Here is a 25,179-nt window from a genome sequence, read left to right on the forward strand (position 1 = left end):
AAAATACCTGGGCTGCACATGTTTTGCCTTTTAAAGAGGCACCAGTATAAACTGCTTGTTTATCACTTTGATACTCGCACCCAGTTTCACGTGTGATTCTTGGACAAGTGTACAGTATCTGCATTTTTAGCCTGTAACACATCAACTTTTTACTTTTAAGGTTGGCACAGTAGTGCGGCTGGTGGAGCTGCTGCCTCCCAGCACCAGAGACTGGGTTCTATCCTGACCTCGGGTGCTGTCTGTGTGGAGTTTGCACATTCTCTCTCTGCCAATGTGGGTTTTCTCTGGGTGCTCCAATTTTCTCCCGCATCCTAAGGAGGTGTGGGTTTGTCGGTTAATTGTCCTCTGCAAATTGCACCTAATGTGTAGAGAATGAATGAAAAAGTGGGATAATAGAACTAGTGTGAATGGGTGATCGATGGTCAGCCAGGACTCAGTGGGCCGAAGGGCCTGTGTCTATGCTGAATCTCTAAACTAAACTAAACATAGTGAGCATTTATTGCTATGCAAATACTGTACATCTGAAGACCATATCCAATTATGTGAGGACTCCAGATCTTAAAAGGCATTGATCAATTAAGCACATGATAACTGGAAGTCATTCAGGATTACTGTGCCTCAATAATTGGAGGTTCAGCAGGTGCAGATTCAGGCCCTGGTGCACACACATTTCCCTTCACTATTTTGGGCCCTATTCCCTTCCATCTGTATCCCTCTATCTGGCTTTACATTTTACTCTCTTCTTCGCAACAGGGACAGTCCCCCTAGTCCTTGTCTTTCACCCCATCAGCCATCGCATACAACACATAATCTTCTGACATTTTCGCCACCTCCAACAGGATCCCACCACTAGCCACACCTTCCCATCTCCACCCCTTTCCACCTTCCGCAGAGACCGTTCCCTCTGCAACTCGCTGGTTAACACATCCCTTCCCACCCAAAACACCCCCTTCCTGCAACCGCAGGAGATGCAACACCTGTCCCTATACCTCCTCCGTCAACTCTGCCCAGGGACCCAATAGTCCTCCCTGGTTAGGCAGAGGTGCACTTGCACCTCCTCCAACCTCATCTGCTGTATCTGTTGGTCAAGGTGTGGACTCTTGCACATCGGCAAGACCAAATGTAGACTGGGCAATCGTTTCACTGAACACCTTTGCTCAGTCTGCCTGGACCTACCTGACTCCCGGTTGCTAAACACTTTAATTCCCCTTCTTATTTCCACACTGACCTTTTTGTCCTAGGCCTCATCCTTTGTCAGATTGAGGCCAAACGGAAATTGGAGGAACAGCATGTCATTCCCACCCGAGTGGCGGCCAATGAGGGGGGGGTGCTGAGCCGTCGAGCTGCCGCTGCTGCTGAGCTGTTGAGTTGAAACTTTAATAAATGCGCTACTATCCCCCCTGCCGGGAGGACCGATGCCCGTCCCGGCATGCCCCGCTCCTGACCCGCCCGTGGTTTAGCATACAGCAGAGGGTCAAACAAAATGGCCGTCATGGCGAGCTGTGTTTTCAATGTCACCATGGGAGAAGGTCCGCGCGAGCACAGTTGGGGCCTGTTGATCCAATATAGATGATCACCGACTCATGACGCTTCCACTTACGATATTTCGACTTTGCGATGGTGCAAACGGCGGGGAGTGGGGGGGGGGGAGGAGGGGAGGGGAAGGGGGGTTGAAGGGGGATGGAGTGGGTGAGTGGGTGAGTGGGGGGGAGGAGGGGGAGAGGAAGGGGGGTTAAGGGGGGTTGAGGGGGGATGGAGTGGGTGAGGGGAGGGGAGGGTGCTAGTCCAATGCTGGAGAGGTTTGGGGGGTTGATGGGGATGGAGTGGGTGAGTGGCTGTGGCTGAGGGGGGGTGAGGGAGTGGGAGGGGAGGAGGGGGATGGGGGTTGAGGGGGGATGCAGTGGGTGAGTGGGTGAGGGGGTGAGGGGAGGGGAGGGGAGGAGGGGGGGATAAGGGGGGTTGAGGGGGGATGGAGGGGGGATGGAGTGGTTGAGGGGGGAGGGGGAGGGGGGAGTGGAAGGGCTAGGGGGGAGGGGTAAGGGGAGTGGGGGAGGAAAGGGTGCTAGACCAATGCAGGATAGGTTTGGGCCCAACGCGTCCACTCGGGCTGGTTGTAAGTAACGGACCAATGCTGCAACAAACTCCATAATTTCCTCACTTGAATGTTGAAAGTTGGTGGTCTGACTGCTCAATATTCAGCAGGCAAATGGCACTCCACAACATTCGCCCCTTACCCTGCTACCCACGTTTACTCAAACACGCATGCTCCCCTAATTTGTCATATTGTTAACATACATTGAAAATAATTTTCTCCTTTATCTTGCAGTGTAAGTTTGCAAAGAACCAGTGACTCTTGGGGCAGATGCAATGGTTAATTGATGAAGGGGGCAGCACAGCATCACGGACTGCAGGAGTTACGGATATTATGGGCGAAAGGTATGCATCCAGCCAACCTTCATTTTCACCCTTAAAGAATTGATTAGGCGGCATGTGCACATTTGAATTTCTGCTAAATGCCCATCTTAACTATGATCTGCCCTCACTTGTATCTTTTCACTTCTACCTTTTCACTTGCCACCACAACTCAGCACCCAGACTGCAGAGGATGAAGACTCTTGTCAACCAGGTCAGACAAGGAGGAGAGGTTGGGTATAGCATATTTAAGCTTTCCACCAGTTATCACTACCTCATAACTTGGCGCCACAAAGATCTCAGAGGCAAGATTAGAGGCACAAGCATCATCAGGAACTAAAGGTTAGGAGGAAAGGGTGCCAATTCTCTGAAAGTTAAAGATATTATCTGTATTTTAGATGAGTCGGGTGAGGAGTTACAGTAAGGGTATAAGCATGAAAATGCTGATGATAATGCACATTGTTATGCATGGCATCTCGGCCAGCTTATTTCACAGCTTGACAGATATTTCAAAGAGCATGGGATTGTTCTCCAAGTAGGACATTCAACAGACAAATGGGGATAATATTTTAATGTTAGTCAGTAGATTTCAGTTTCCTTTCAAATCCAGGGGAAGGCCAGTTATGGTCAACATGCCTCAGATGAGTTGTTTTCTCCTCGTGCGCAGTTTTCTAGACACCTTAAAGACATTATTTAATATGGAGTGCAGACATTGACTGTAGCTTAATTAAGCAACTGTAGGTGATGTGGATTGCAAATCAATGCACAGCCAGGAGGTTCAAGGAGGTTGACTCCTGCCATATTACCTTCACCACAGGATCCTAAACCCGTCAACTGAGCATTTTTGGTGCAGCTAATATTTCATTATCTGGGTGCAGAACCAGTAGAGTGGTATCCTATAAAGAAACTTCAGCATATGATGCTCATCCTGACATAATCTCCAGAAAGGATAACACTTTATTGTTATCTGTCACCGTGCTGCTTCTGCTTGGCTGCTCCTGCTGCTTGGCCTTCAGTAACAGCCAGCCAGTGGTGCAGAACCTTATTGTGAGGAGGACATGATAGATAATCCTAATCACTCTGGGAACCCGCAGAAGAAACACATTATATGTTTCATCCATTACCATTTACATTGTCCATGTACATGAAGACACACATTCTAAATTGTATTAACAGCCTAATTTTTGTTCATTTTGTTACAAAATTAGAAGTTAATGTTCTTTTTATTTAAAAGCTGGCATTTTAAAAATACTATTCTTGTTTGAAACCATTTTTAATGTCTTACTAATGGTGAAGATTCAATGAAAAGGATCTTTTTTGACCATGTCAACATTTCTTTTTTTTTTTTTTTTTAACAAATGAATACCTCTTTTGCAAAATATTTTTATTGGATTGGTATTATTTGTGCATATATATTGTAAAACTCCATGTTTTCCTTCCTCTCCAAATTGCATTTCATTCTTTGAGTCTATATTTTGTTTTAACCAAATAATAATCCAGCAATTCAATTGAGATAGGATTAACTTTCATGAAAATAATTCAATTTATGCATTGGTAATTTTCAATTGGGGAAAACATGGCATTTGGCATTTTTTGTAAAATCATCACACTTCCATTAAACTCTTTGCTTCCTTTCATTCCATACTTATAACACATATATAACTTCTTGGTAGTGGAGCTGTTTTATAGAACAGTGACTAGTTTTTAATCAAACAGAAAAAGATTTATTAATTAAATTGAGTTATGCTCCAATTATTATGATTTAATTAATTATGATTTAATTAGTGCTATTCCTTTTTAGTCCTTGGAAAACTTTTTTTCTTTCATCTCCCTTTTTCTACAATTTATTTTGGATTTTTTTAGACCAGTCAATTGTCTGACAACAAAGAAGCCAATGTCTTTTCAATAAATTAGAATCAAGCTACTAAAGAATTCTGAATTTACAAAATTTCTGTTTACTTGTTATGCTGCAGTCATAACCCTAAGTGAGCATTAGCCCCGTCAACCTACAACCAAGTTTACAATGACTGTAATTATTGATGTAAAAAAGGAACCGAAAATACTGGAAACATTCTTCAAGGTGGTGGGCACATTTGGTGAAAAAGGGAGAGATAATGTTTCATAGTAATGACCCTCTGAGATACTATTCGCGATCTGAAAAGCTAATCAGTTTTCCCTCTGCACAGAACCTAACTGACATCCAAGTGTTTCCAACATTTCCATTTTTATTGCAACTAACTTTTTTTAATTTATCAAGTTTACATAAATTTTTCGCCAATAATTTAGAAACTGCCAAGTATGCATAGGCTTTCAACTGGAATTTTAGCGATGTATGATGTTTCACTAGCAAAACCCTCTATCTACCTTAACAACTTAATCAGAGATACCACAATGACCTGCAGATATATATACCCGAGACCAAATAGATTGTTGAAAATGTAGCTGACAATAAAGTATCCAACCACTTCTGGAGAGAACTGAAGGCATTTATCCAGCAGTGCAAACATCAGATTCCCATCTTATAAACATGTATCGCACTTTCTGACAAGCAAAGGTAAGACAGGGGTAAGGGGAAAAGAACAGCACAGACAACCCTTGTTACCCAAGAGTCAGTCCTCCAAGTGATCCACGGCTGAAATAAATGTCATGTCGTTTCTTTTCATAGTCACAGGTTAATTAGACATTCAAGGATTGATAGCCCTAGTGATTCAGGAAGAGATTTGTGTTCACATGGGAGTCCAAAGTATCACATGAGCACAATTTATCACCTCCTGACTTTAGAGAAGCCTGTAATGCTCACAAATAAAGTGCTGTCTCCAGGGGATAAAGATAAGTTGTGAGTGGGCAAAGATCAGGCAAATTAGGTAAGATGTTGGAAAATCTGAAATAGTCCATTCCCATTTTGGCAGGAAAATGTAACAAAATATGTTATCTTAAATGGTGCGAGATTGCAGGGCTCTGAAATACAGAGTGATCTGAGTATCCCAGTTCATGAATTGCAAAAAGCTAATCTTATATCCGTCTGTAATCAATGCTTGCTGTTCAAGAAAAAGTTTAATTTCCTTGATCAGTATGCTGCAATGACCTTCCTTAAGGTGCAGGGAGGAAAAAAAGCAGCTCCAGAAAGAAAAGCATTGCTTCCTATGTACTCTTCAAAAATAAGGGATGCTGGCATTAGTCCTTTTTCCCCTCCTTCTTCATCCTGGGTATATCTACTCTGTCTCTGGCACCTGTCCTGCACTCCTGCTCATGCAGAACATTAGGGCGGCACAATGGCACAGTGGTCGAGTTGCTGTCTGTGTAGAGTTGGTATATTCTCCCTGTGATCGCATGGGTTTTCTCCGGGTGTTCTGGTTTCCTCCCACAAGTTTGTAGGTTAATTAGTTTATAGGATAGTGTGTAGGATAGAACTATTGTATGGGTGTTGGTCAGCATGGCCCGACGTGCCTGTTTCCACACTGTATCTCCAAACTAAATTAAAATGAGAGTTATCAGCATTGAAGTACCTAAGGCAACCGGTAATACTGGAGAAATAATTGTGCATTTCATCAAAAGTCATTTTACAAGTTTGCAGTCCACTCCCATGGACCTCGTCAGCCTTCAAACTCCTGTGCAGCATATGACATCCCAAGTGAAAATGCCTGTGGAACACTTTAAATACCACGATGGGGCAAAAGTTGTTTCCTTGTAAATGTTCCAAATTTTTTCGAAACCAAAAAATCTGATGCAATTTCAGTTGGAAATGAAGCCCCAAAATTCCAAATCAAATGATGAATGGCCACGTTGGTGAAGACTCTAGGGGCCACAGGTTTTACTGCACTAATATACAAAGCACATGGCAATGCCTAGTATAATTTTGTGAGTTCTTGGAATTGCTTGGTATTACCATATTGGCACGGTTTGAACACAACTCTGAAATGCACCAAAAATGTTGTGCCAATAAAGAGCATTCTAGGCCCACTTGTGATGTCATCACGGGAAAATGCTTATCAAGTAATAGCAACAGGTAGTGTAAGAAAATAACTGCAGATGCTGGTACAAATCAAAGGTATTTATTCACAAAATGCTGGAGTAACTCAGCAGGTCAGGCAGCATCTCAGGAGAGAAGGAATGGGTGACGTTTCGGGTCGAGACCCTTCTTCAGACTGATGTCAGGGGGGCGGGACAAAGGAAGGATATAGGTGGAGACAGGAAGACAGTGGGAGATCTGGGAAGAGGAGGGGAAGAGAGGGACAGAGGAACTATCTAAAGTTGGAGAAGTCAATGTTCATACCAAGTAATAGCAACTGTCATTATTTCAGTTTTAACTTTTCATTGAAAATAGCAGATAAAATAAAGTCACCAAAACATTAATATTATAAAGGATAATTTCTCGGCTCACTTAATTTGAAACCTTTGGATAATTAATGGAAATATATATTTAGATATTTTGCATAAAATCTTTCAAAATGATCAAAATACTGTTGGAGTATAATGGGGATAATGAAAAAATGTAGTAATAAATTAAATGGTTGAGCATTGTAAAAATAAATACAGATGTATTCATGTGGCTAAAGTAAAACTTTTTATTCCACAGTATAATATTCCTAACACTACTGTGTCTCTAAATATTGTGAGCAAAACCATTGACAATATTTGAAGCCCACTTTGATGCCAGAGGTTGTTTACACATTTAAAAAACCATGATTCATTGGATTGAATAGAAATATACCAAATATCAAACAAATCAACAGCTCAAGCAGGAAATAGCCATCCAAAAGTAAAAACAAAACAACGAAAAATGCTACAAAAAAATGGAATTGGCATCTCAACAAATGTAGCTGTCCTAAAACTGGTTGAGCAAGCACTTATATGTATTATAACCACTTTATGTACCCTGATATACGTATTTAAAAAAAATTATTGAACTTATTTTATTTGTTTGTTTATTATGTTATCGATTGAGTTTACAAACCGTGTTTACAAACCTATTATACTGCTGCCTCTGCTGCAAGTAAGAATTTCATTGTTCCGTTTCAGAACATATGACAATAAAACATTCTTGACTCTTGAGTAAGGAACTACTACTTAGGCGGTGCCTTGAGATTGAAGAGGATTTGCTTGTCTGCCAGATTTTTAGGTTCTGAGGTGACCTATGTTGGCATTGAAGCCTCTTCCACAGTTGGTTCCTGACTGAAGGATGGATGGATAATGCTTGAGGTGTGTTCTTCTGTTACTTATGTAGGACTTCTGTGTGCCCCTAATGTACGAAAAGGTTCTGAATAACACGTCAAATGCTCCTTCTCCACTTTCAATCGTGAAGGTCTCGGAGTTCCCCCAAGTCAGTGGAGATTTGGCACTTTTTATGAAGGGTTTAAGCATACCCTTGAACCCTTTCCTCTGTAGTTTCTATCCATGACAGAGCTCAGAATAGAGTTAAGAATAGAAGAATCCTAGGCCCTGAATGTGTGTAACAAATTTCTGATTGACCTTGCAAACATCTCCTTATAAACAGTACCTACTCTTCTCATCCAATGGTATTAATAGAGCCAATCACATCTTGGAGAAAGGGGTCGGGTAAGATGTTGACCACTGACAAGAACCCCAACCAAACCAACCACTTTAATACCATGGCAGCGGAGGCTGGCTTTCCACCAGCAATTATGTTTTGTTTAGTTTAGTTTAGTTTAGAGATACAGTGCGGAAACAGGCTGTTCGGCTCACCGAGTCCACACCAACCAGCGATCCCCACACATTAACACTTTCCTACACACACGGGGGACAATTTGCACTTATACCAAGCCAATGAACCCACAAACCTGTACGGCTTTGAGTGTGGGAAGAAACCGAAGATCTTGGAGAAAACCCACATGGTCACGGGGAGAACGTACAAACTCCGTACAAACAGCACCCGTGGTCAGGATCGAACCTGGGCCTCTGGCGCTGCAAACGCTGTAAGGCAGCAACACTACTGCTGTGCCACCGTGCCACCCTCATCTGAAACTCTAAAGTCTTCCCACCATCTACAAGGTATAAGTCAGAAGTATACAGGAATATCCTCCAACAATACTCAAGAAGTTCAACTCAACCCAGGGCAAAGTAGCCTGCTTCTTTATCCCATCCACCATCCAGAACATTAATTTTCTCCACAATCAGTACAGAGTGGCTGGCTGCAGTGCGCCATTGCAAAATGCATAGTGGATACTTGCTACTCCAACAAAACCTCTCAAACTTGTAACTTTTACCTCCAAGAAGGACAAGAATAGCAGGTGCATGGGAACACAATCACGTGCGAGTTCCCTCCTGAGTTGCACACCATCCTAACATAAATATATTATTGTGCCTTCATTGTCAGTGGGCTTAAATTCAACACCACCCTATTAAGAGCACTTGGGTGTCCTTTCATCAGAAGGACTGCAGCAGTTCACAAAATGGGCATATCTCTAGCATCGAGTCAATTACAGGTTGACTGATACACAGAGTCTGAAAATCAATTAATCATATAGAAATTTATTGAAGTAAACCAGAACTACAAAGATGAAATTTATGTTAATAAATATAAGGGTCAAATGGTGGAGATTTGCAAAATGTAAAGAAAATTGTAAAAAGAAAAACGACATATTGGGTTTTAGATTATGAAGGAAATGAAAATCACAAGTTTCACTGTAGAGTGTAGTTTTTTCTTCATGTGTTTGTATAACATGGGCGATGCTGGCGAATTCAACATTTATTTTCCTCTCCAAACTGTCTTCTGAATGATTGGGCATGTTATGCCATTTCAGAGGGTCGAACAAAACTGCACAGTTTCCACTGCATCATGGGCAACAAATAAATACAAATTTTAAAGGTTGAACATCTTTACTCTTAAAAAAGTTATCATAGTTTACTCCCTTCAAGAAATATAAAATCTGACCTGCACATTCCAGCCACTGTTGCTTGCTTGGCTGGCAGCAGCAATGGCATTCCAAAGCAAACTGGGTCAGCACTGTTAAAGAGATCTCTCTTTTGCAGCCAGAAGCTGACACGGAGAGAAGATGAATTAGCTGGGGAGATGTGGAGAAATACATTGAGAGGGTGGGAAATTAAGCCAGAGAAAGAAGAAATCAAGTTGAGAGAAAGTGGGGAATTGAACAATCTATGAGAGCTCGGGAATTAATGGCACATGCCCCCTAAGCTGTCAAACAATTGGACTGGGCAGACTGGTAGGATGGATAGGTGGGGCAAAATGGGTTTGGCAAATGCCTGGAATGGGGGTAAAGATGATTCAGGGGCAGGGATAATGTCCACTGCATTCATGAGGAGGCAGTGCAGCTGATTTATAGAACATAACACAATACCAGAGTAATGTCACTTTAAATCATGCAATGTCGCCCTTGGTACATTGGAGTAAATTACGACGGTCAAATTGCAATATATTGATCCATTTTTTGTTATTAATTAAAGTGAGCTGTGCATACTGATGATGATCTATCATGTGATGTATACAACAGACAGATAAAAACTGTATTAAGGCAAATCACAACAAGAAGTGCCCAGTCATTTTCCAGTGGGAACGATTTCCAGCAGAAAAGGAGTTTAAATATTTTAAAACAAGCACAATGTTTATTTTTATACACAATTTAGGCATAAACAGATGTAAATGGATTGATTTCAAGCAAATACAATATTGTAGAAAAATACAGCATCAGTTAGACTTCAAAACAGTTGTGATTATTCTATTAAGGGAATTGAGATTCACAGATATTAATATCCAAGCTGAATTTGCACCAAAATAGCTGATCTAACATTTAGTACAAAATGTGGTGTTAGAAAACATGCAAAAATACAACTTGACTTGGAGCATCGTCCATTACTATCAGATAGTTTCCAGGGAAGATTTACATTCGAATTTTATACAACTGGTGTCGAGGGATTTTCTCTAATTATGGGACTCCAATGCCAACATTCATGTTTTGGTCACTGCAATTTCTTGAGATCAGCCAGATGAATTGAGAATTAAACCTGGGATTTTTGGTGAACATGATTCAGCTATTCTTCAAATTACCTCGTTGGTAAATTAGGAAAGCCTCATGTCGAAATGGAGCTGCTTATCACTTAGACTCTTCTATATACTTAACTACACTATATTGCTTTAGATATTAATTCTTAAGATATTCATTCATCCTAGTGATACTGGCACATGGATGCTACTGATTTCCAGATGTCGTCCTTCTCAGAACAATGCCATTTTTCTCACGTTCTCCATCGAGGGCCATCGGGGTGGGGGGGGACCTGGTAGTGGGGGGTGGGTGGGGGGGGCAAAGAGAATGAAGGGAGGCAGACAGTAGATAGGACTATTCGGTGAACTTTTGTAACTTTGTTGCCGCCAAAACATGGCGACACATGTAGGGTCTAGGTGAGGTCTGCTATATGATTTTACCGGGTTAAACATAAAACAAAGCATTTCACTGTACCTATGTATATGTGACAATAAAGTATCGTTGAATTGTTGTATCATATTGTTGAACAATGAAAGCCAATCCTGCACCTAATAACATCTATGTATGTACACTTTCTAGCAAGAGCAGCAGTTGACAATCAGAACACGAGTTTATAAATTTCATAAAACTCATTCAAGTATCCAAGAACAGAGCATACTTACTGATACCTCATCTTAGTGCAGACAAGGAGCTGAATCCAGATATTTTTGCCTGGGTATACCCAATTTGCAAATTAACTAATAGATCATAAATTCAGGAAAATCTTGCAATACACTTTTTCTGATCAAATGTCATTGAAAATCCTCTAGTGGGTGTCAAGGTCAACACTCAACCAGATTTGAAGAATGACTCCAGTTCGCTATAAATTTATGGGAATTAATACATTGTTTTCCTGACATTCATACAGAATGTGGAACAATCCTGGCCAAATTCAAAAGCCTTATGTTGGTTTAGTGAAGATATGATGACTATTGTCCTGTGCAGTATGGGTGGTTAACCTGCAGCTATGGAATACAAATTCATTAGCAAAATGTTCTCACCTTTCTGCTAAATTGCTAACATTTTAAAGATGTCCAAAATGCACTTAGAAAAGCACTCCTGTCAGCTTTTTTAAAATTGAGAAACTGAAACCTAGCAGCTTTTATCAGAATTAATGATAGAAATTCAAATCACTGTGCAATTGCACACAAATTGATGCTCCTCCAAGTCTTTTCAATCTTCATATGTTTCCTCTGTACAGAGCTTCAATTAATGTATACTTGGGAAATATACACTCACAGCTGTTTTGTTTCAATCAAAATATATTTTTATCTTGGAGGTCTAATTCAAATACATTGTGAAAGTAAACACTTTTTACTTTTCTTTCTGCATAGGTGGACATTTGGCCCGATTTGTCAGGACGTTTGGCCCTATTCACCAAGTTATCTTTAAATTTAAACTGGCTTCCCGAGCTTCCTGCCTAACATTTACAGAACTGGAAAAAGCTCTACCCACCTCCAAAGCATCAGTTTTACAAAGATATTACAATGAAAGAATGAGAATGTTTTTAAATTAAACAAGAAATTAAATCAAGCAAAGGTTTTGGTTATGCAAAGCTCTTAACACTCAAAGTGAAAGGTGCATGCTGGTTCCTAGGCACATCCTGTTTCCCAGGCACATTATGGTTCCTCTGCCTCTCATCGCTGTCCCACAAGGAACATATTTTTCATTGATATTGGTCTTCCCTCACACACTCTGAATTATCTTTATTGTCTCCATCACAGGTAGAGCATTCCTGTAGACAGACAATCATTGACATTTGGCTCGTGAACATTTTGTCTGGGCATCTAACTTTTGCAACCGATACCTCTGAACTTTGTCCAACTTTTAAAACTGATGTGTAGGAAAATAACTGCAGATGCTGGTATAAATCGAAGGTATCACAAAATGCTGGAGTAACTCAGCGGGCCAGGCAGCATCTCAGGAGAGAAGGAATGGGTGACATTTCGGGTCTTCAGTCTGAAGAAGGGTCTCGACCCGAAACGTCACCCATTCCTTCTCCCCTGAAATGCTGCCTGGCCCGCTGAGTTACTCCAGCAGTTTGTGATACCTTTAAATCTGATGTTGTAGTTGGAAATCCCTGTTACAATTCACTAGTTTTAAAAATCCAATGTATGGTACCACTTACATACCTTTGTTACTTTTTCTCCTCTTCCCGACTTTAATGATCTCCTGCACTACAGTGATGGCCCTTCACCTATATTCTCAATAAAGTTGTCCACAATGCAACATTTAAGGCAAGGTCAGCATGGTTTTATGAAGGAGAGATCTTACCTGAGGAAGTAACTAGCAGGACAGACAAAGGAGAGTCAGTGAATATTGTTTACCTGGATTTTCAGAAGCCTTTGGTATGGTGCCACACATGAGGTTGGTGAAGGTCAAAGCCCATGGAATAAGGGGGATGATATTAGCATGGATAGAAGGTTGGCTGAATGGCAGATGGAATAAAGGGGGCTTTTACTGGTTGACTGCCAGTGACTTGTGTTGTTCCACAGTGGGTGATGTTGGAGCCACTACTCCACATTGTATATCAATGATAAAGATGAGGGAATTGAAGAATTTGTGGTGAAGTTTGTAGATAATAAGAAGATAGGTGGAGGGGCAGGTAGTGAGAAGAAGCAGGGACTATGCAAAAGGACTTGGGCAGATTGGGAGAGTGGGCAAGAAAGTGGCAGATGAAATGCAGTAAAGTAATGTGTGCAGCCATGCATTTTGGTAGTAGAAATAAAGGCATAGACAATTTTCTAAATTGGGGGATGATTCAGAAATCAGAGTTGCAAAAGGACTTGGAAGTGCTGTGCAGGATTCCCAAACGATTAATTTGCAAGTTCAATCGGTAATAAGGAAGGCAAATGCAATGTTCGCAATTATTTTGAGAGGACTACAATATAACAATAGGGGTGTAAGGCAGAGGTTTTATAAAGCACTGGTCAGACAGCATTTAGAGTATTATGAGCAGTTTTGGCTCCGTATCAGAGGAGGGATGTGCTGCCATTGGAGAAGGTGCAGGGGAGGTTTACAAGAATGATCGGGGGATGATAGTGTTAACATATGGTGAACATTTGATGGCACTGGAATTTGGAAGGATGCAGGGGGGCCTCATTGAAACTAACCGAATTGTGAAAGGCCTGGATAGAGTGGATATGGAGAGGATGTTTTCACTAGTGGGTCTAGGATCAGAGAGCACAACCTCAGGTTAACAGTAAGCACTATTGGGAAGATGAGAAGGAATTTCTTTAGTCAGAGGGTGATGAATCTGTGGAATTAGGGACATCATGGTTTTTTTTAGAGATTGACAGATTCTTCATTAGTAAGGGTTTTAAAGGTAACTAGACAAAGTGGACCCGTTGGGCCCAAACCTCTCCTGCATTGGTGCAGCACCCTGTCCTCCCCCCCCCCCTTCCACTCTCTCCTTAATGCCCCTCTCCCTTCTCCCCCACACCCCCCTTCCCCCCTCCCTCCTCCCTCCTCCCTCCTCCCCTCCCCCTCCCCTCCTTTTAAACTTTAAAATGTGAATAACTTAAAAAATATAACACCGATTTCAATAAAACTACTTGCATTATAACTAAGGTGACAATGGTGAGTAAGGTGGGCCAAAAATTGTTGCGCTATCGTGTACCGTTTTGGCTGAAGTTCAGTCACAAACAAGATAACAAACGAGAGTTTTAGTATATAGATGGGGAGAAAACAGGAGAATGGGGTTGAGAGGGAAAGATAGACCAGCCATGTTTGTATGGTGGAGAGGTCTAAAAGGGCCAAATGGCCTAATTATGCTCCTATGGCTTATGAACTTGAAACAGCATAGTAATAATACCTTGAAACCCTACAAAATCCTCCCAGATCTCAGCAACCCAACTGCCCAAGGATAATGCAAGCGAAGCATTATCTACAGGGAGACCCAGTTCAGGTGAGTATCCTGCTGTGGTTTGGCTACCGCCCATGTGGCTCTGTGTTCGTCGAACTCGGACCAAGTTCAGAGGCGGCTCCCGTCGACACCGATGGCCCGGGGCTGAGTTTGGAAGTGGCTCCCCTCGACAGTCCACAGCCCGATGGTCCTTCGTCATCTGGCCGCATGGACCGATGATCCCTCGTCACCCAGCCACGCAGCCTAATGGTACGTGTATCGAGGTACAGTGAAAAGCTTTGTTTTGCTTGCTGTCCAATCAAATCTGATGATACTATGCATTACATAATCAGATAATACTATACATAAGGAGGCCAGATCACTGGATGGATTTAAGAGAGAGTTAGATAGAGCTCTAGGGGCTAGTGGAATCAAGGGATATGGGGAGAAGGCAGGCACGGGTTATTGATTGTGGATGATCAGCCATGATCACAATGAATGGCGGTGCTGGCTCGAAGGGCTGAATGGCCTCCTCCTACACCTATTTTCTATGTCTATGTCTATATCTATAAATACAATCAAGCAAAACTCAAGTACAAACTTCAGAGCAAAGTGGAACAGAATATAGTTCTGAGCATTGTAGTGCACCAGCTCCATAGACAAAGTCCAATGTCCACAATGAGGTAGAGGCAATTTGGACAGTACCCCCACTTATGCAAGAACCATTCAGAAGCCTGATAACAGAGGGGAAGAAGCCATTCCTGAGTATGGAATGCACAGACGTTGTTTCTTTCTGAGGCAGCGTGAAGAGTAGATGGAGTCAATGGTGGGGTATCTGGTTTGTGTGATGGACTGGATGATATCCACAATTCTCTGGAATTTCTGTAATCAGCTATGCCAACATTAATAAACCAAATCAAAACTAAGTTTTGTTGTTTTTGCAAAGATGTTTCAAAGAGTCCAGTTTGTAAGGCAGCCATGCATACCAAAATGAAATGCTTACCAATCTACAGTACTGCCAAATGTTACATCAAATTTTGCAATAGAAGGTCATAACTGTAGATTATCATCAAATTCGGTGTTTTCTATTAACCAGTCAGAAGAATGTGGGGCATCCCAGGCCTTGGTCATATTTCATTCATTTGAGGATATTTCAAATATGTGCATAGAAATACTTGGATTTGCTAACCCATATATTATATTAATTCACCCTCATACATTTGTAATAGTTAGAACATACTGTAGAACAGCACAGCACAGGTATAGGCGCGTCGACCCATAATGTCTGTGCCAAACATGATGCCAAGAGAAACCTTTACCTGCCTGCACATAATCCATATCCCTCCATTCTCCGCATATCCATCTGCCTATCCCCAAAGTCCCTTAAATGCCATTATTGGGCCTGCCTCCACCCCCAACCCCCCACCCCCCCCCCCCCCCCCCCACCCCCCCGCCACCCCCACCAACTCCCTGCAGCATGTTCAAGCCACTCACCACTCTCTGTGTAAAAATCATGCTGCAAACATTTCCTTTAAATTTTGTCCCTCTCACGTGAAAGCTACGCCCTCCAGTATTTTATATCTCCATCCTGGAAAAAAAAGTTCTGACCTTCTATACTGTCCATGCGTCTCATCATTTTATCTACTTCTATCAGGTCTCCCCAAACTCCGGCATTCAGAGAAAACAATACATGTCTGTCCAACTCGTCCCTGTAGACAAATCCCGGCATCATTCTGGTAAACCTCCTCTGCACTCTTTCCAAAGCCTGCACATCCTTACCGTAATAGGATGACCACAATACTCCAAATGTGACCTAACTGTCATCCCATAAAGTTGCATAATGACTTTCTGACTCTTATACTCAATGCCCCAACCAATAAAGGCAAGCATACCATTATGCAATATGCCTTCTTTATCACTCATCTACTTGTGTTGTCACTTTCAAGGAGTTATGGACTTGGATCCCAAGATCCAAGTTAGGGATCAGGCCATTAATTGTACATTCCCAAAGTGCAACACCTCACACAAGCTCAAATTGAATTCCATCTGCTATTTCTGTAGCTAATCTACATCCCGCTGTGTACTTAGCCAGCCTTCCTCACAGTCCATGCACATTCCAGCAATCTTGGTGTCATCAGCAAACTTACTGAACAATCCATCTATATATAACAAAAAACCCAGGGGCCCCAGCACAGATCCCTGCAGAACTCTCCTCATCACAGGCGTCCAGCCCGAATATTGTCCTTCCATCACAACCCTCTGTCTTCTATCAGCAAGCCAGTTTTGAATCCATACAAACAAATCGCTGTTAATCCTAGGCATCTTAATCTTCTGGTTCAGCCTCCCATAGGGGACTTTATCAAATGCCTTACTAAAATCTAGGTAGACAACATCCACTGCCTCACCCTCATTGATCGCCTTTGTTCATGTTCATAAGTGATAGGAGCAGCATTAGACATTCGGCCCATCATGTCTACTCCGCCATTCAATCTTGGCTGGTCTATCCTTCCTTCTCAATCCTGTTGTCCTGCCTTCTCCCCATAACCCTTGACACTCTTACTCATCAAGAATCAGTTAATCTCCTTTACCTATATCACAATATGTTATAGCAAATGGATAACATTAATCTTTATATCCAACTCTGAAAGACCTCTACTATTCTTCACACTTCCATTGATTTGCAATCCTGGGTGCTAATTGCATTATTCAAGCATTGTGAAGCAAATCTCTAATTCTATAAGTAACCGATCCACAACACAAATACAAATCTAAAACTTAACTGGGAATAAGCATTGAGATTCAACTATACAAAAACAAAGATGGGAATGGGTCTGCAATCCATAACTGTCCCATCTACTTTTTAGACAGCTTCTAAATAATGACTTAGATGATAATCTACAACAGCCTTTTGCAGCATAATGTAAATGTTGGGAATGTTAAGGAATGATAAGTTTCTTTTATATTGTGGGATGAGATCTGTTATTTGGGAAAGGTTTGTGGCTATGAAGATAAATGTTATCTGAGATAGATAAATTGATCAAAGTACATAAATACAACAAGTATCTTTCAGAATGCTGATGTACAAATAAATTTCTAGTTCCGAACAACTAATGGGATAACTTTCCCAAAAAATAAGGTTAATTATATTTAATGTATTACTTTTTTTAACCCTTCCATCATGTTGAACTGTAGTACATTTGAAATGTTGGGAGTTTTGTTTACCTTATTGTGGTAATCATTTTGTTAAATACGTTTAACTAGCCTCCTTTCAGTTTTAACGTCTGCGCAAGAAGTTCTCGCAGAAGGTGGTAGTTTGTGACCCAGTACACTTGACTTTGGGCATTGTAGGAATAATGAACAATAGACAAGCAGGAGCACACGAGCGTGCAAACCCTCAGATCCAAACCACAAAACACAGCGGTCTTTGAATAATTAAGATCTAAATATTTGAACGCACAAATAATATTAAGTAAGCGACCAGCTTGATTTCAATGATTACGTAAAAGAAAAACTATTTGCAGAGCTTATCTCTCTAAATGGCAACTGTTCCTTTACTTTACTTTTCTGACTATTTTTGCGAATGTGTTTTGAGTTTAAATAGGAAGATTAAGTAATAAAAAAGGATGATAGAGAGCAGGCTCAGTTGCTCGTCACAACGAAAGGATGCCTAATTATTTAACCAAATAAACGCTTCCGCAACTTTGCAACACGGGGTAAAATGAAATGCGCGCCCCAGACGTTTTGATTAGCCTTAACAAAAATAACGTTAGCGTTGAGTAGAAAAAGAACTGAATAATCCAGAGAGAACGCGAAGAAATAAAGATGCATCTGCACTCATTATACAAACGCGAACAACATGCATGCATGCATTAGCGCCTGATCTTACATCAATATATATGACAAGATACAGTTCAAGGATGATCATATGCTATCAGTAATAAAGAAAAATTCCGAATATGACATGAATAGAATTTATTGAGCGGATATATTAAGAGAAATAGACACACACAACACATGACTCGTTTAGTTTGTAGCATCATGAATTGATCTTGCACATTTGACATCAAAACCGGTACAAACATCAAAGGCTAGGTACCTAATGACAACAACCCAGGTGTTTAGTAGAGGAAATAAAGAAAAGCTTAGCGATGAGATGGCTTCGATGTTTAAATGTAGGTGCGATTTAACACAGTCTAACTATATTTCTGTAGTAGAGGTTTTGCAAGAAACACTGGACAGTGCTGGGTGCTAAACACTTTTATGTACTCGTTATGCTTTGGCGTTTCACAGAGAAACACAAGTTTTAGATAAAGTAAATACATATCAGGTGCATTTAAAGATACTTCCAATGCATTCACTGAAATGCCACAATCAACACGGAGATCAGTGCGCTACTTTTACCCAAATTGATTGAAACATAGAGTGCAAATTCGGTGGTTCAATTGGTGATTTGTTGAGAGGGAGAAATCACAATATATTAAACGTGGAGTTTAAATTTAAAGGGGGGGGGTCGTAAACAATGAGTTTCTATTTTGTTTATCTATCCCATGCAATACATATAACATTGACAGTATTGTTCTGATTGGCAGACACTCGAAAGCTGTAATTAAGGAACGTATTCACCAACCAAGTGAATTAAGCAGAATTGTAAGGTATTTGCTTAAACATTCCACTACTTTGTTTCCAATTGATGTGATAAAAAAGCGGACTTCCTTGATTTCGAGGGTTATCGGGTTATCAAATATACGAGTTCATGGTGAAATCGACGTGACAATGCAAAGAACTATTTTATAAATGTAAAATTATAAGACTATCTGTAAATATTAATGAAAATGAAACACGGAGGACAGGAGGTGGTCAGTACAACCAAGTGTTAAGGATGTTTAACGTTGTTTGTTGTTTTAAGAAAACATCAAGCAAATGGTTGCATTTTATCCAGCTCAGCCGAGGCAGCTCTTTGTGTTCCTCGGTGAAGAAATGAAACGGTGTCATACCTGCAGCGCTGAAAGTACAACTTAAAAATGCTTCCAATTTTAAATTCGTATTTCTCAACCTCCACCATTTCTATTTTCTATCGAGATTTGTGTTGTAAATTTATATAATCAGTCTTATGGTAATCTTCAGCACCTAAAATACATATAATATGCGTAATTTTATATTCATGAACAGTCAATCCCGAAGTTGCAAATATTATTTCATAAAAAAAGTTACGTTTCCAAGTTGGTGCGAGGAAAAGTTGGGGGTGTAAGAACAACAGTTAGCTTCCATGCTCCGACAAGAAATTCAATCTTCGCAAATTCTCTGAACTCTAAAGACACCTGACCACACTTCGAAGTGTGTTAGCTGTGTAAGCGTGAGTGCGATACACGATTTTAGACCGACTGAGAGTTTGAATGTAGGGAGTGAATAAAATAATTTACATGGTGCTCTGTAACAATACGTTATGACTGTATCAGCGATTGAGCATTCTCGTGTGGCCCCGCGAATAAACGTGCCTATGCATTTGTGCAAGTGTATGTTTGTGCTGGATTGTGATAGTGTGCGTGCGTAGACTATTTATCATTTCCAGTTGAATGCCAATACATGGTTCGGCATTGGTTTGGCTATGATCATACTAATTGTATTTGATGGTATCTTGGTTATTGGCGTCCTTCATGGAGAAGAAAAATATAACAAGCTGAAATAATTGTGAACTTGTAATTTCGCCCCTACCCCACCATATTTTTGTGTGCGCCTGGCAGATTATGATCTAATATTAAATATTGCAAGAGTCAACGTGGAGACGATGGATGAAAGTTATGATATTGCTATTGTGATATGTACCACGGGTGGTGAATCGTTTTTTTTCTGTTTTAGATAATGAAAATGGCAAATCAAATACTACCAATGATAAGGTATGGACAGGGATGGGGTTTGTGTGAAAGAAGTCTCATAGATAATGAAAAAAATAATACAAGAATAAAAGGACGGAGAGGAAGTGCATCCCACTTGAAAATGCGACCCCCGATTGAGGGGGTGGGGTGTTGGAGAGAAGTGAGAAATACTGAGAATGGCAGAGAAAAACTAGAGGAAACTGAAAGAAGCTGTGTGAGTTGGAGGGCAAGTTGTGAGCAAATGGTATGTTTGAGTGTGTGTTGAAGAGAGAGAGAGAGCGAGAGAGAAGGCTCCGAATTCAATCTATTTCCCCTGCACTCTGACCCGGTGTATCTCACCTTCCTACCTTGTCATTCGGGAAAGTGCCCGATGCCGAGTTACAATATATGAAGGAAATTTAAAAAAAAGGGGGGGGGTTTTGAAGGGAGGAGTCGTAATATTAGTTGGACAAAACAAACGGGGTTTTTTTAATGGACCCTGAAGTTAGCTTTCTCCTTTTAACCGGACTTTGCCATCCTCGAAACATCTTTCTAAACATTAAAAAAATCCTGAATCTTGTGCCCCTGTGAGTTCCATTCGGATTAAACTTGTAATATTTTGAAATCATTACTATTATACAAATGGGGATTGAATTTACCAAGAAATTAAAGGCCTAAGCATATGCTGCCGTTTACAAAACGTTGCAATGCAAATGCTGTGGATTTTTAGTTTTCTGTAAAAGTATGCGTGTGTGCATTATGCGGATGATTTTTAAATCAGCATGTTTCATATAAATTGGCGTATCCAAATATAAACGACAGCCATTTCCTTTATCTCATATCCGAATATGTTCAAACAATAATACAAAAATCTCAAATGTATAAATAAATCTTTTAGTCAGCGCTGGGATACCTTTGAATAGTTTGTAAGTATACGAGAAACCGGTTCTCTATAAATTAAGTTATTGACATCACACAGAGTGTTAAAATCCGCTACAAACTTTTCGATAACTTTTATTGAAACGGTCAGTTTCACATTGATCAGAGGCTCCATTGCAATTTACTTTAATTATTCAGAACTATTTCCCACTCCCCTTCTATTTTGTCAGATTTTCTCCTTGTGACAAATAACTCGATTTCAAGTTAAGAGCATTCTAATCATTGGTTCCCCTCCCTTGTATATGAATTCTGCCCTGTCCGCATTGATTCTGGCCTCTCAGCCCCCGGGTGCAGTAATTGCTTTATTGGAAACCCATTACCTTGGCCACTTTCCCCCCGTGCAGCAGTTAAACATCTTTCACAACTTTTGTTTACTGTTTCAATTACTTGGTCTTAACAAACAATCCATTACCTTCTGAACATCTAATCATAAAACGCAAGCAATTAGCACTCCGACCTGGTATTTAAAAATACGCCAGAACTGTCGATATAAATTTACCAGGGTCTGTTTGGTGTACAACAGTCACAATGTTTGGAGATTTACGATATAATCTGTTATAAAACAATGGCAATGTGTAATTACACTCCCCTATTCCTGAATTGTTTGACTGGATTCTTAAAATAAGTTCACAAATACCTTCACAGATTTGTTAGACTATAGCTGATCCCGTTTTAAATCATCCAGAAACCACAAAAGAAAGGATCCAACGCTTTTTTTTTTCCTCTCCAAAGAAATCTTTATGAAATGACCGTCGACCGTTGGAGTTAGAATAGCGCAACATTAAATAAACACGATGATCTTTGAAATCACATTAAAACGGTAAAGATCTCCTGGTAAATCTTCCAGGTGTGTAAGGTTTCGACTGTGAGCACTTTAAATGCGTGGTACTAGAGCATGAAAAATAACTCATCTATCCTTAAGGTGCCTCAACTCAGACCTACCGAATGGAAATGTTTACAGCTGTTCGTTCAGCTAAGCATTAAAATATCTGCTTAAATAAAACATAAGTGAATTTCTCAAATGATAGGTAGAGCGACTATCGATTCCACCCCACCACCCCTGCCCTTCAATCCATATCATCCGGTTCCATGTTCATTTCTTATTTCTCATTCAAAGATTCTATCATTTCATAATACAACTCCAAATCTTTTGCTGCGGGGTATATTAAAACATCGCAATAAGCCGCAGAGAAACTATATATATATATATATATACACACGCATGTACACACTCATAAATATGTATGCGAGCACAAATAACAGCTTTCTGTGTGGCCACACACAATTACACACGCTGAGTGCTATTGCAGCAATGTCTAGCAATTTTATTTATTTATTTTTAGCTATGTTCTTCCTCCACCTCCCGCCACCCCACGCACCGCCTCGCCTCGGCTCGGCTCGGCTCTCACCAATGCAACCCCCTCATGAAAACCATATTGGAAGAGAGTTGAAGTTAGTAGCGCGGAGGCACGTTTTATCACTTCCAAGTCTAATTTGGGGAGCAAGTAATGTTCTACACGTGTGTTGTACCACATTCTTCCACTGAAAAACGCTCGACTAGGTCCCCCATTTAATACTTTGGCTCGGCCTGAGGTTTTCCTTTTCTCTTTTTTCATCCTGTACGTACAACTACTACGTTTAGAAAACAAAATGACAATCAATCAATTTCTTATTGCGTGCCCTATATACAACCCAGTTGGCTCAATTAAATAATTTTTTATCCATGCCAGAAACCTACATGTAATACACACAATTTTAATGGTAATACAGTCATCCGACCTCAGCGGGGACAGAATCGCGCAGACTTAGCACACAACTTATTAACAAACAAAACTTAACAAAATACTGGGATGTAGCCATTTATCACCATTTTCCCCACTTGCTCAATATAAATAAATGGTGCTCTACATTGTTGTCAAATTCTTGAAAATTCAGTTAAATAGTTAAACCAATTATTCAATGTTAATTAATGCAATTAACAGCGACCATTAAATATTTAAATCAATTCCATCATGTATGCCCATATTTGGAGAACTATTTATGTTAGAATACAGTCACTCGTATGAATAAGCTATTTTAAAAATGTCTCAGCAAATACATTTTCCTCATTAGGGCTTTAAAACCAGGGACCATTGTACACGAAACCTCTCCAGAGAATAACTTAACACAAATGGTAATCTGCTCATGTAGCATAAACTTGAATTTAATCCATACTTTTTTGCAAATTACTTGTCAAATCAATTAATCGGGTGCCAAGAATACAAAATGTTAACGTATCCATATAGACATACTAAAAATGTTACTGGGTGCAGACTGGTGTATATGACTGGAAACTTTTTTTTTGCAGACGGAGGTTACTGTTAATTTCACCGACGTTTCAAACTTAAATATTTTGCGTCTCTTATTTTTCAGAGGGGTTTTGTTAAATTAAGGTGATCAGTATTCCGCACGTTTCAGAAAAATAACCAGCGACTCTTAAATTGAAAGTAACAGCAGCGCAAATGCATACACATTCACACTGGCCAACGCGGTCGTGTAAGAGGCGGAAACTGGAAATATGGATCGTTGAAAATCTTTTTAAAAGACGAATAAAAAATATCTCCCTCAAAGGTAAAAAATCAACAAATAAGCGAAGCTCGCGCAGATGTAACAAGCATTCAACCTCACAGAAACGTCTAAACTCATGACACGTGAGTATAATTTCATCTAAAACATACACGGATATCTTTCTTTGGGCTGTGGGTTAAAGATTAATAGTCACAACAACTCCAACATCTGACACCGCGAACCAAAATAAAGCGTATTTGTAAATTAAAATACATTGAAAGCACATAAGACTTTGTAAAACTTCCAAGATCCGAGAACGTCTTCCCCTTAAACCCCGTCTGGCGACCTGGCATGATTAGATTGGAAGTTTAAAGTTGTCATTTGTGTTATTCCAAATGGATTCCCAGCAAATATTATGTGATTCTTTTTCGCACTAAATTTACAATTCCCCGAAGTAGCCCCCGAAAACATTACACCCCCGAATTCTCGGAAACCCCGGCACGGCTCGGCTACTGACCGAGCTGAGTATATTAAGATATTTTGCCCCCTTTCAACCAGAGACGAGCAGTTGGCCAGCAACTTCCAGCTCTTCAACGGTGCTCTAGCGCCCACTATTTAAGAATCCGCAAAACTGTTTGTACTTTGCAATGGTTCGATATGTTTTTTTAAAGTTGTATATCTTTTCGTCAACTATAATAACTTCATTTTTATTTTTTGCTATTCCTCTCCAACTTCTCAACCTCTCGGGTCGACACGCGGGGGGCATGGAAGTTTCTCTTGAATGAGAGAAATAAACAAGGTATGAAAACTTGTGCAGAAACGGAGCTCCGCGCCGCTCTTGTGGCCAGAGCGTTCAACTCTTAAGTTCTTGCGCCCGAGCCTTTTTGCAAGCCCATGGCACACATCATTCTAATCGTCCCCGCCGCACCGACATCATCTGGAGGAGAAAATACATTCCTGATCGCTTCTTCACAAAGACCTTGTGTGTAAAGCGGATCGTCTGGAGCAGTATTTTTGGAAGCTCTTTTTTGGAAGCCTAAACAGAGGATCTAAAAAAAAAAGTGCGGAGAGATAGGAGAAGAAAATAGGGACCTACTTTTGGCCAGTTTTCTCGCCCTTGCCTTGGATCTCATGTTGTCTGTCGGCGTTGGTCGTGATTTCAGAGAATCGCACACGCTATCTTCCCTGGCATTGTCAGTTTGGACACCTTCGCACATGCGCACAGAGCCTTCAATCTGACACCATCACGCAGGGAAAAGTTTGAATATATTCATCATTTGGCCGCGATCTGTCCTCAACTCCATCAGACCAATTATCTCTGCCGCCCAAACGCCATTTCACACTTTATTCCTCTCCCACTTGTTCGAATCCGGCTTCTAAGCCTTCAGCAGTGCCTACACGGTAAAAGGAGTTTGCCTTAAAAACAAACTTTTCAAAAAATGCGTATTTTAAAACTCATGAACAGAGATTTGTCGTGGATTTTTTTTTCAAATCTACAAGTAATTGACTTCGGTGCACGTTATTTGTGTTAAAATTGCGTTGAGCTAATTGACAGCAGTGGACAGATTTACAGTATACAGCTGATAGT

At 40.5% G+C, this 25,179-nt stretch overlaps 1 protein-coding gene across 1 annotated transcript in view; it reads right to left on the reverse strand.

Annotated features, from left to right (window-relative positions):
- Positions 1-24,754, reverse strand: part of prdm16 (PR domain containing 16) — a 722,475-nt gene extending 697,721 nt beyond the window's left edge. Inside the window, exon 1 of the mRNA XM_078425753.1 lies at positions 24,688-24,754. Coding sequence (XP_078281879.1) covers positions 24,688-24,724 — 37 coding nt within the window. The 5' untranslated portion in view covers positions 24,725-24,754. The remainder of the gene's footprint in view (positions 1-24,687) is intronic.
- Positions 24,755-25,179: the final 425 nt, after the last annotated feature.

Source organism: Rhinoraja longicauda, chromosome 30 (genome assembly GCF_053455715.1).
Source record: "Rhinoraja longicauda isolate Sanriku21f chromosome 30, sRhiLon1.1, whole genome shotgun sequence".
Classification (NCBI taxonomy): Eukaryota; Metazoa; Chordata; class Chondrichthyes; order Rajiformes; family Arhynchobatidae; genus Rhinoraja; species Rhinoraja longicauda.